This window comes from Oculina patagonica, chromosome 7, assembly GCF_052425735.1.
Source record: "Oculina patagonica isolate OP01 chromosome 7, crgOcupat, whole genome shotgun sequence".
In the NCBI taxonomy this organism is placed as follows: domain Eukaryota; kingdom Metazoa; phylum Cnidaria; class Anthozoa; order Scleractinia; family Oculinidae; genus Oculina; species Oculina patagonica.
The window spans coordinates 4474919-4488819 of NC_135764.1; the positions used below are offsets into that span (position 1 = coordinate 4474919).

General features: G+C 31.3%; 1 protein-coding gene across 1 annotated transcript in view; it reads left to right on the forward strand.

The window, feature by feature from the left end:
• Window positions 1–13901, forward strand: part of LOC144660141 (protocadherin-like protein) — a 58270-nt gene that overhangs the window by 19075 nt on the left and 25294 nt on the right. Inside the window, exon 7 of the mRNA XM_078520700.1 lies at window positions 131–358. Within this exon, the coding sequence (XP_078376826.1) occupies window positions 131–358 (228 nt within the window). The remainder of the gene's footprint in view (window positions 1–130; window positions 359–13901) is intronic.

The following is a 13901-nucleotide window of genomic DNA, read 5'->3' on the forward strand; positions in this document are numbered from 1 at the left end:
ATCCTCCCCCCTTTGAATTAGCGTCCCCCCTCTCGCCTTAAAAAATTAAATAAGCGCCCCGGCCACTAATACGAGCATTTACGGTATTTGCAATTCAATACTGACGCTTGTAATTACTCCGTTTATGCAGCAGTCGACTCCAATTTGAAACTACTGACAGCCACTGACGGAGACAAGGGAGAGAACGGCCGAGTGACGTACTCCATTGTACAGAGTGTTATGGCTAGCAGCAAGGACCTTTTTGCGGTTGACTCCAGCAGTGGCATGGTCACCCTCAAAAAGTCTCTGGATCGTGAAAAGGCTTCTGAGCATATCTTGTTTATCAAGGCGCAGGACCATGGAAACCCTCAGTTGAGTGGTAAGCATTTAATTACTAATGTGATTTTCTCTTGGAAAATTCACCAACTGTTTTCTGCCGTTTAAGTTGTTGGTCCAAATAAGATATGTGGTACACCTCTTCTAGACAATTATCACGTATTACCCCCATTTATGTGATCTTATCGCATTAACCGATAGAGCAGCATCTAGTAAACGGAACTGTTTTGGGAATTGTTCAGCACATTTATTTTTACCAATCAATGCTACAGAAAACGTCTTGGTGGCTTATAACGCGAGCTAATTCCTTGCCTGCAAGCAGTCTCTCTCTTGCAAGCTCGAGAGTTCAATAACCGCTCTTATATCGCACACGATCTCAATTTTCGCCTTGCTCCCCACTGATTTTAAAGCTAAAGAGATACAGCTCGCAGTCTAGATTATCTCCAGCACAGTGTAGGGAAACTCCTTTTTGCGAGGGTTAATCTCTGGGTTGTCCAGTTTTCTTCCTTCGATAAGGACCCTAGATTTCAATTCGATCAAAAAACAGTGGATAAATAGCCACTCCTTGAATGAGCCACTGCTAATTTCCTTTGTTTATTTATTCATTTAATTTGATATTCATTCATTTATTCATTCATCCGTTCCTTTCCTTTCTTAATTCGTTCATATTCATCCATTTATTCTAAATATAGTAAGCATCCAATGGTAGAAGTCCTTTAGTAAAACCATTCAATAGTAGTATAGTGATTGGGGGTACGAGACCAAAAAAAAATATTTTTTTGGATCTCTTACACCCCAATCACTATACTACTCCAGTGCTGGATACAAAAATGGAAATCAAATCTCAGATCCGAAAACTGATCAAATCTCAGATCCGAAAACTGAACAAATATCAGAACAAAAAATAGAATCAAACATGGAATCAAAAATGAAATCAAAAATGAAATCAAATATTGGATCCAAAACTGAAATTCAAACCCTAGAAAAACAAGCCTGTAAAACCAAGCCTGAAAAACCAACCCTAACTCAACCCTTGATTCAAAGTAAAAAAAACTTCTTATACTCTTTTTATAATTTTGAAATCAAGGTGCGTTTAAACAAGCCTGAAATTGTAAAATGAAAACAAATATTGGAATTGTATATGAAAACAAATATTGGAATTATAAATGAAAACAAATAGTAAATGATAAAAATTATTGTTTGATATTATAATGCCCGTATGCATAACTGGTTTTACCATCGTCAAGTATATATCTTTTGTCATCAAAACAGCTGAGTGATACTTTATTGATTTCATAGCTGTCGAGTTGATGATTTTGACTCCTAATGGTTTTCATTTTATGATGCATTTGCTTGTTATTGAATAGTGTTTCTTTATAGTTCTGATGTGTGATGTTTTGCTTTATGACATTCTTCTTTATTCCTTTGGCGGTCTTTCCTACTTTCTTATCGTCTTTTATATAGCTATACATTTTAGAACGCAAACCGACGAATTCATTGATAGGCACTCCTAAAGCTTCATCTTTAAACTTACCAATTACCTTTTTATAAGTATTATCATAAAACGGTGAGCTTGCAGGATAGTCACTGTTATCGAACTTATCCCTATCATTCCAAAAATCTTGATATACATCTTCAGCTTCAATCTCATAGGTAAGGCTGTCTGTGTCAGTAAAAAGCAACTTTGCTTTATTTTCATATTTCTTTTTGATATAATTATAATGGAAATCATACATCAATGTTTTGCTTAGATCTAAGATACACATACCCACATATGCCGGCCTGTTTAAAGTAAGTGTTTCTTTGATCTTATGCACTGCTACGAGGTCTTCATTGAATATTTTGTTACTGACATAAGTCGGTTTACTTGTTAGCTTTAATAGCTTATTTGTATTAGTTACCAATCTGACATCAACTCGCTTTCTCAAATTTTCCATGGTTTTACCGAATATACTGTTATTCATTAGTTTGAAGAAGTCTTTTTCAAAAGCATTTTTAGCATTGGTGCGTTTTAGAGTATTGAAATCGATATATTCCTTCAACCAAGGTGATTGATTAAACTCGAGAACTCGATGGACTTTTGTGAGCTTTAATCCAAGATCTAAATACAACTGAAGGTTCCTATAATGTAGTACATACTTTTCTTTATTGTTTAATGTTGGTATCAGCTTATGAACAAGACCTGTTGAAATTTTGTATTTGTCAGCGATGTCTTTACAATAATCAGACAACATATTTTTTGTTGCTTTTACCTTTTCTGCTCCCAATGGGTAGTCGTTATGAATGTCATGCAATTCTTTTGGATACTCTAAATCTGCTTCTATTATTAATCCCTTTTTACTATTATCATTATACTGAGCTAAGTTGATCTTATCAATCTCTTTCTGTTTTAACCATTTGAATCCACCTGTTGGTAAATATTGACTCATTGCCCAGCCATACAAGTTGTTCGCATCGAGGTACATGATATACTTAGAGGGAGCTTTTTTATCATAATCCTTCATATATTTATTGTTTGCTTTACTATATCGATTTGCTATATAACTAATACCTCCTCTCATTCCTTTTTCTATGAATTGGTACATATTTACATCAGTCATTAGCTCTAATTTTATATCAGTCATTTTAAGCATAGCATCCCACGATAAACTCGGACTTGTAAAGTAATGACATGGATCAAGTTTATAAAATTCTAAGCATGTTTTTCTAAAGCTTTCAAACACATCAGCAAGCAATAGGACATCTGATTTTAGATATAAATCATGGTACTCACCCATATTATTAATCTTAAACATTTTCCACACATTTTTAACATGTTGATAGTCTTCATCACTGATATGCTCATTATTCAATATGCTGTAGAAGTCTTCTTTTTTGGGTAGTTTTTCATTAAATTTATCAAAGCTATCCATATAATCATAACAATATACACCTTTTCTTGACATGAGATTTAGCTTTTCACCTTTGAATATTTCAGAAGTATATTTTAGTGATTCTTTTGGTAGATTACTTACTAATTTATCAAGACTAGAACTCATAAACTGAAAACTATCTAAAAAGGTTAAATGATTACCAAGCATGAAGGCCATATACTTTTCCATATTATTGGGTATAGCATTGATTTTCATCTCTTTGATCTCTCCTTTTTTGTTTTTGTATGTATGTTTCTTAACAATAGCTCCAATCTCTTGCATAATAAAATGGCTGTCATAACCCCGAAGATTGTGAAAGATGACTGGTATCTTTATCTTATCAGGCTCTATTCTCAATTTAAGATTACATTCTTGATGAGCTGATCCGCGAAATTTACCTGTGATATGGCAATGATCTCTCACTCGTATATCATCATCATTATACACTTTATCACAGATATAACATACTTTTGCTTGTTGAAATTCTTCTTCTTCATCTTTAGTCATCTTTAATGGTTTTTTGAAGAATTTTCGCATAGTCTTTTTGCAATATTTAACTTCATCTAACATGGCTTCCATGAATTTATAAACAGCTTTTTCTCCTCTGTATATTTGAACAGTTTTTGAATATTTATCATCAAGGCAACAAACAACTTTATAACCATATCCACAGTCTGTATGCTTTTGGTATGCCTCTGTATATGATTTATCATCATTACGTTTGCATCCAGATACCTTGTATAATAAACTTTCAAAATCAGCATATATAACGAATGGAACTTTTTGCTGTTTATGGTAGTTGTTGAATTTTAGTATATTATTGTCTTTTGTTGGCATTTTAATAGCTTGAGTTCCGTTTACTTGTATACAGTTTTCCTTATGATCGTTCAATACTCTTTCAGAACTGAAGCACTGCAGACAATGCATACAGAAGTGTTTCCTTTCTTTATGTTTTGTTTGATTGTACATGAATTTGTTAAAATCTTTAATCAACACATAATGATTGTTTTCATTTTCAGTTATCAATAATAAATTCATCTCTTTATCATATTTTTCTTTTGAAATAAAGATGGGAAATGGCTGTTTGTCTTCATAACCGAATACATTGATATTGATTTCATTCTGTTTCTCGATTTTGTTAAACTGCTTTATATTCACGGGAAAATTAATTCCATCGTAATTTAACTTTTCAACATATGCCTTATCAGATTTTTTAATCCTTTGAGGGTATTTATCTTGCGGATTTAAGCATCTGATATGACACCAACAAAAGCACTCATTATCCTCATTTTTCATGTTAATCAATCCTTTTGAACTATTTCTAAGTTCTGGTGGTAGCTGAATATAGGAGGAGCCTTTTATTGGTTCATATTTTACTATATTAATATAATGACCATCAACTGATTCAATAGTCCATCCTGAACCTTGACTAACCCATTCAGCTACGAAATTTAATATCATTTGTTTAGATGCTTGTAGTGATTCTTCGATCTCTTGATTATTAATTATGGTCTGTGCTTTACTGTTGAAATAAGCGGTTTTATATATTACACTATCTTCAAACATTTTAGTGAATTTTACCTTAAGAGTTTCAGCAAATTTGAGTCCTTTCATGGCTGATAGTTCTTTTATGATATGATATTCAACAGCTTTCCTTGTGTTTTGTAGTTGTAATAACGGGTCTTTGTTGTGTTTTATACCAATTTCGAAAGACTTTGTGTAGCCTTTTAGAGCTCTGCTGACTTGTTCTATTTTAGTCCTTGGTAATGGAACTGGTTTTTTTGGTTTTATAGTCCTAGGCTTTGGTGTAGGCCTATAATCATCTCTAAATTTAAGTGGTGGTTGAATGATATTTTCCTCATAATCATCAATCATCTGTTTAACACTCTTACGAGGAGTTGGGATTGGTGGCCTAGGTTTGTAAACTTTAGGTTGGTTTGCTTTTAGTGATAATATCATTTTTATAAGATCGGTTTTCGATAGCTTAGCTAGATCTGATTCGTTCATATTATTAGATGAGATATTTTTATTTTCCATTTTTTATACTATATAAAATTATTATTTCTTTAAGTGTCTTATAGTAAAATTATTTTTTTTATTTTTATAAGATCGGTTTTCGATAGCTTAGCTAGATCTGATTTGTTCATATTATTAGATAAGATAATTTTATTTTCCATTGTGTATTGTTATTTTCAATTATTTCAAATCTATCATCATCTTCTATTGCTTTGAAAACAGCATTTTTGAAATGTTTTTTTGACTTCAAATGTGTCCATTTAGCTGCTAATGAACTATCGTAATTACATATATCGCATTTCCATCGTTTATTTAACATATACTTAGTCTTTGAATTTTTGATAGCGTTTATTCTATCAGCGTCGTTATCATACTTTAAATTTCTTCCCATTTTCTCTTATTATACTATAAATGATATTTCTTTATATCTTTTACTATAAATATATTGTGCGTTTAAAAATAACTAGTAATAAAATATTATTGGTTGTCATCAACAACAATAACAGTATCATATCAATACTGTGTAACCAGCCTTATAGCCTTCTTCAATATATGTTACATAACTTGTCTTTATATATGTGACTGTTATAGTGCGTTTAGATATAAACAGTAATTATTTTTTTAATATATATATAGATTTTTTTTTTTTTATAATTATTCAGTTTACGGTTTTAGCCATAAGTTATAAATGATTAATGACTAAACCATTGACCGAAAAAAACCTGCTGACGCGTCAGCAGGTATTTTAATCTGGTGTGATTATGAGTAAGAATTTTTTTTATTATAAACTTTTTGAGTAAAGTTTACTCAAAAAGTTTATATGCGTTGCGTATTCAATTACGAGTGTTTCCATAATTGCATTTTAGACGATATAACAATGCATGCAAACAGAGACAAACTCGATGATAGTCTTCATAACTTAATTCTATTGCCTTGAACCATCTTTATATAAATATATTTATATATGAGATGTTTTGTGATACACAGATACATAGCGATTTAAAAATAATGGGCGAGGGTTCTTGTATTTTTTGCAATGAGTTATTATATACAGGCGATAAAGTTGTTGATCATTGCTGTGATAAACCTGATATTTTGGAAGATGCATATATGAAAGTATGTCAAAATTGCGGGACTCAGAATTATAAATATATTAGCGAGTATTTTGATTTTTACGAGAACAGAGACAAAATATGGCATAAAAGCATATATAACAGAAAATACCATATCGAGAACGTATTAAACAATATTTGTATTAAAAATGGGGTGCAATTGACTGTAAATCATCGTCATAAAATTTATAAGGTTTTTCATGAAATCGATAGTATTCTTCCATCTATAAATAAAAGAAGAAAGAGGATGATCTCAAGTAAATATATTATACGAGAGCTGTTTAAAATGCTCGGTATCCCATACAATTTTATACAGATTTCTGAATCAAAAAAAAACACTAGCGTTTAATGATCGGTATTGGGGTGAGATTTTATTGTTGAAATTTGATGAAATTATTAAAATTATTCTGAAGTGAATTTTTTATCATATTTTACCATATACTTATCTATAATCGGGCTGTTATCACTTATGTAGTCATCGGTGTTTTTCATCGTTATTAGGATATTGGATAGGTCGAATTCACCCGTTCGCAAAATAAATTTTAGTGTGTTAAGTATATGCATATAGGATTGTGATGCATATAAACAATTTTGAATTTTTAAATCGAGATTTTGGTGATGCATCCAGCCTTGTATTAAAAGCGTTATTGTACTAATTGCAACCAAACTAACACCTCCTGTAGCAATACTTGATGCAAGGGAGCCGGATGCAAAGAGAATAGACAAAGAGTTACCCAGTAATTTCCATTTTTTGAAACGTTTAACAGCCTGCTTGTAAGCCCAACATTTTCGATGATATGTTTGATAATAAGCTTTCAATTCTATAATTTGGTCTTCAGTCAGTTCGCTTGATATATGGTTCCATGTAAATATGCATTTTCGACGTTTAGTCATATATATTAGTTATATATGATTTTTTTGTTTTATCATTTTGTCATTTTAGCATTGCGCTTGTTCTTTATTGTGTAATACAGCTTCCTTATGTTTTGAATTAATCTCTCAATAGAATCAATAATATTGCTAACCAATTTCACTGTTTTCATATAATTTAATTAGATAAAATCGTTGGAGTTAGATAATTTATTCGAAGAATACAGCCTTTGTTTTATCTAAAAATTGGATTTTATGATACTCTCTACCATTTATCGGATATGCAGTTTTACTAAAAGCGATTCTTTGTACATAGTAATCTGAACTGATTTTAATGCTAGATGTATTGATATTAAACCCAGAAAATGTTTGATCAATACTCATAACATTATCGCAAACAGCGATTCTAAATTGATCCTGTATCTTTGTATACCAGAGATTCATATATTTACCTATATAACCATCTCTAATTTGCTCTGTATATGAATCTAGATCATAATCGAGGAATAGCTTATTATGCTCCACTTTAACCCACGGAAAACTAAAGCTATCACCATCGATAAATTCAATTTTAATCCTTTTATTATCACTGGGCTTATAGTCATATTTAAATGCCATATATATAGTCCAGTCATTGGATTCAGTGATATTTTCATTTAAATTAATTTCAAAATCATTCATAAACCCCATAGTTGGATCAAAATCTGCTAACAATTTTGTGGGATTAAAGACAAGATTATCATTTAATCCAGACAATACAGCTCCGTTGCTATCTGACATGATGAATTTAGAGGCATCCGTTAGATCGAAATAGTACTCAAATATTTCACTATAAAAACTCTTGGACTGTAATAATTTAATCTGATTTTCAAGAGTTGTTTTGAGAATATTGATTTGACTTACCAACTGTTTATAATTAACAGCTTGATCATCAGTAGTACCTTCTGCAATACCATGAATGGCATGTGTTTTCATATCAATTGATGCATTGAAAGCTATTCTATCATTTTCAACATAATATAGCTGATCGTATATACTGGGTTCAACATTACTTTCATAATTCTTAATCCCATATATTATAATATAAGTTTGCAGTTTTGGTATATACGAGTGTCCTGACTTCATTTTTAAAACGATATCGACATAGAGATAGTTGTTGTTATGTTGTTGATACTTATGAACTTGAGCTATTGTTCGACTATAACCGTTATAAACTCGTGTAGTTACTTTATTAACAGTATCAATCAATGACACAACACTGATATCAACACTATTCTCATCTATTTCAACTGGAAAATAGAGTTCAAATGCCATTGTATAATAATTAATTGGTATAGGGTACATGTTGATACCTAATCTGCTTGAGTAGTAATTTTTCGAACTATCGAGAAGTAATTTTGTATCTATTACCTTTTTATTGATTTGATGAACAGGATTTGGATGATGAATTAAATCTCCAAGCTCGATATCATTCTCTTCACTAAGTTGATTATCACTGTCAATCATTATATTATTGAAAACGTTTCCTTTATCAATAGAGGTAATATGTGAACTGTCAACATACAATTTATTTACACCATCGGTTCCATATATTGGTTTGCTTAGATTTGTTATGCGATTATCGTTCATATCGAGATTTGCCTGCATCATGTTACTACCGTGAATATTTAGCCTATTTTGTATGCTCTGAGCTAAGCCATTACCAACGGATTTAGTTAGAAAAGTACTGTCCACATATACCTTCGAAGCCTTACTGCTGGCTAAAATAGCACCTGTTTTCTTCGTTAAATATGTATCATCAGCGTACGATTTGTCCGCTTTAAGCGCGTCTCTGGAGTCAATATATTCTTTATTCATTACGTTTGACATATTGCTGTATCCTTGATCGAAATTCGGAACATTTATTATGCTGTTAAACGTTTGTTCATCGTGGGTATCTAGATCAGCTTTATTTTGTATTTTACTATCTATTTTTTGTTCAAGGTTGGTGTCCATTAAATCAACGTATTCTTTCGATACTAGACTTGTTTTTTGGTACAATCCGTCATAGTACGGTGCACTGTTGTTTATCGTTGCTTGGTTGGCATCGAAATCGTTTCCAGCAACATCTTTTGTCAAACAATTCAATTTAAGATACCCTTTGTTGACAGCTGACGATAAATCAAGCCTATACGATTCATAGTCAGCATCGATGGCTACATCGGATTGAGTCTTTAACCTGAATATCTTTTTGTTATCCATATCGAAATCAGCTCCCAGTTGTTTAAAACCAATTGCAGGTTTTGCACTTTGAGAATATTTGGTATGCATAAAATCATTTTCGTCATTAATGTACCCCATTTTCTGTTAATATGTTAGATTAAATCTTCTCATCGAAATTTTTTGTTATGAATTTACGTGGTTTATCAATATATAAAAAGCTGAATGGGTCTTTAGTTGCTTGCTCGTATAGCTCTTTTGGAATACTGTTTTCACGGCATATCAGTGCCCTCTCATTAGCACTTGGGAATTCGTAAATACAGAAATGCGAACAGTTAAGTCTTATGTCTTTTTTCGTTTTAAAATAGCTTTGAGACAAATATATCACGCTACAGTTTTTATGTCTCCCTTGTATAAAATAATCGATTAATGGTTTTTGATTTTTATCACAAACATAATCGTCAAATATCACGAGCTTTTGATTATCATCATTTAGTTTAGAAACAGGAATTATTTGGTCGTTACTAGCTTCAATAATGTTATAACCAGCTTCATCGCTTATTGGTTGGAACACATTGATAAGATTCTGGTATTTAGACTGGTCTAAATTTTTTGCATATAAATATATTTTATCGAAATATAATAAATTGTAAATCATATGCATTAAAGTATTAGTCTTTCCCATATTACTCGGAGCGCAAAGTAGCATACGAAAACATTGATTTGGCATGAAATCGTATACTTGTTTAAAGTTCGAGACTATATCGTCTTCAGTGTCATAATTTGGTATTTTCATATTATATATATCAGTTATATAATATGAAAGACTTCTGGAAGACTGATGAAAGACTGATGAAAGACTGATGAAAGACTGATGAAAGACTGATGAAAGACTGATGAAAGACCGATGAAAGACTTCTGGAAGACTGATGAAAGACTGATGAAAGACTTCTGGAAGACTGATGAAAGATTGATAATAATCTACACTAATATATATATAAATGAGTCTATTAGCTTGGCAAAAAATTGCTGATCAAAAAGAAGAAGTTGAAAATCAAATCAAGAATATTAATAATCAAATAATGTCTTCAAAATTGGCAGATGAATTAGGACAAATCAAATTCACAAAAATGTTTAAACCAGTAACATCTCGTCTAGATACACAAATTGAAGCAACTAAAAAGTTGAATAATAAAGGGTTAAAAGAGCGTGACCCTCTTCCAGAATTTCCAATTGATGAAGATGAGGATGAAGATGAAATGCCCAATTATCCACCCCCGATACCAATTGATGAAGATGAGGATGAAGATGAAATGCCCAATTATCCACCCCCGATACCAATTGATGAAGATGAGGATGAAGATGAAATGCCCAATTATCCACCCCCGATACCAATTGATGAAGATGAGGATGAAGATGAAATGCCCGATTTTGAAGCACAATCAACAACACGGAAGAGAAAAGAATGGGATCCCACTTCGATTAATAAGACTGACCAACAGGAATTAAACAATCTACGTAAAAATCTTGCGGAAGATAGACGGCAGATTAATGTTTTGCTTGGAAAATTAAATAAGAGTGGAAAAAATTATGTTAAAACGGGAAAGTATCGTGGGCTATCATATGATGATCTATTAAAACAATCAGATAATTTTACAAAACAAATTAACAATATTGAAAACCAGTTGTTATTAACTAAGCAAAAAATACAACGTATGGAGTACAAACGGGTTCCTTTTACTGATTCGGATTTACAGGAAAAATCAAAAAATTTAAAAAAGACCCCCCGTAAAACTAAATATAAGAAAAAACCAGCTATAGAAAAATCATTATTTGAAAAGATAGAGGGTATGAGGAGGGACACAGCGCCTGATTCTGATAGAGAAGAAGATGAGTGGGGAGGCAGTGGTCTAGCCAATAATTATAAGGCTATTTATTACAGAGACCCTGAAAAACTTATTGAAAAATTGGATATAATTTGTGGAAGCATATCCGCTGGAAATACGAGTTATGAATTAAAAAACCAAGGTATTACAATAATAGATGAACTGTTAAGAGTGAAAAGAATTACAAAGCGTCTTTATGAAAAAATTTATAACAACTATTTTATCTAATTTAAATATATATAATGGAAAAACATTTGATACTTAGTTCATTCAGGGCGAAAAGACAAGCCAATAATTATAATCAGAAAGCACATGATTTCACTATTTATCTTGAACAGCCACTTTTCTTGGATCAAAATAAAAATTATGAAATGGCACTGGATGAGATTATAACGATGACATATAGTTGGTACAATATCGCATCCTCATTCACTAATACTAAAATAAGATATCGAAAAACCGTTGGTAGTGATACAAGTTTTAAAAATATTGAATTTCCTAATGGAATGTATTCATATACAGACATTGATACTTTTTTAAAAAATACAACTGGTAAAGATGGTGATAATTATCCATTTTCAGTTACGTTTGATTTATCATTATTTAGAACAATAATAACCATAAAGCCAAATTATGAATTAGATCTATCTGTATCAGACTTTAATTTGATTCTGGGTTTTGAAAAGAAAATTTTAACTTCAGGGAGTAATATAAGTGACAAAATACCTGATTTAACAAGGAGCGTTGATATGATATGTATTCATTGCGATTTGACTAACAGATCCTTGACAGATGAATCCAGAGATGTATTATTTTGTTTTAGTATCATTGCACAAGGCATTCGTAGATCATTCCCTTTCACTCTTCAACCAAGACGACTAAAATTTTCACCAATTAATAAAAATAGTATTGATTCAATCAGACTATATATAACCGATTCGTATAATCGTCCCATTGATTTAAATGAAATCGATACGGCGTTTCATATCGTTATCAAAGAGGTGAATTAATCTAAACTAATAATATAAAATGAATCGAGTATACGAATGGTCAAAATTTTATAACCCTAAAAAAGGTTTATATCAATATCGCCATAAAGGATCAGGTTTAATAACTAATGATTTATCAAATATCGGACAATATTCTAAAAAAATGATAAAAGATATCAATAAATCACCAATAATCAAAGCACAAAAGAAAAGTTTAAAAACCGTGTTAAATAGAAGTGAAAAAGCTGGGGATCTTATTTTGAAACGATTAGCACAATTGAAGTAAATTATCTAATCTAATAATATAAATGAGTTTCAGAAGCATAGAAAATGTTGAAAAAGTTGATTATCTCAGATTCAATCTGCAAACACCCATTATTCAGCCGGCAAATGGCTTATATCAGGAAAAAACAGGGTATATATTCAATATGACTGATCGTTCTTCTTGGTTCGATTGGTATAACGGATACTTTATCGTCAAATACAAACTTCAAAAAAAGGCTGATGGTACAGCTATCGATGCCAATGCTCTAGAAACACCTGTGCTAACGTCAACGATAAATGATAGTTCCAGTATTATAAATCACATTATGATAACTTCAGGAGGTAAAAAACCTTACGATGGTAATGACCTGCATAAAATCTGTTTCATAAAAGGATTGCTTGAATTTTCTGATGACTATAGTCGTACAGTAGCTACCAATTTTAATTGGTATCTTGACGATAGAGCTGCATTAGTGGGCAATTTGACAACAGCCCCAAAAGTAGGAGCAATTAAAAGAGGTGAATTGTGCGCACAATCAAAAGACGTATATGCGTGTATTCCGTTGAATAGGTTTTCCATTTTTCAAGAACTACTAGATAAAATGATACCACCTATGCAAATCGAACTAAACATAACACTAAATGATGATAGAGAATTTATTTACAGAGTTGGGGGTGCTGAAACACGATATGTGGTTCTAGATTTTCAGTTATGGTTACCACGTTTGAACTTTACATCAGCAGGACAAAAATTAGTGAATAGTAGTTTTTTAACAGCAACAAAATGGACATATTTAAGAGAATTTATTAAACATTCATCACCAACAACTGCTATTTCTGGGATATATCAAATTACACCAGCTATTAAAAATGCAAAACATGTTTTTGTATATCTGCAAAGAAACAAGTCAAATAATGAATTAGAAAATCCCTTTATTTTTGATACTTTTAAAATAAATGCGGGTGATAATGCATGTACACTATCTACCTGTCGATTGCAACTTGGGAATTCATATTTTACTCCAGAACTAGAGTATGATTGTGATTTTAAACCAAGATTATATAATGACATTCAAGAATATGCATTCAGAACCAACGACTACAATACAGGAACTCAGTTAAATTTACAAAATTATTCTGAATTATTTCCTGTTATCTATTTCGATTTAAGAAATCATAAGGAATCGGTTACTGATGATCCAAAACAGTTATTGTTTCATTACAGATTGAATGTACAAGCTACTGACGATTATATGATATACGCTGTAGTTCTTTATGAAGAAAAAATTGTAATTGACAAAATTGGGAATGAACTTATTTTTATGTAATATTTAATCT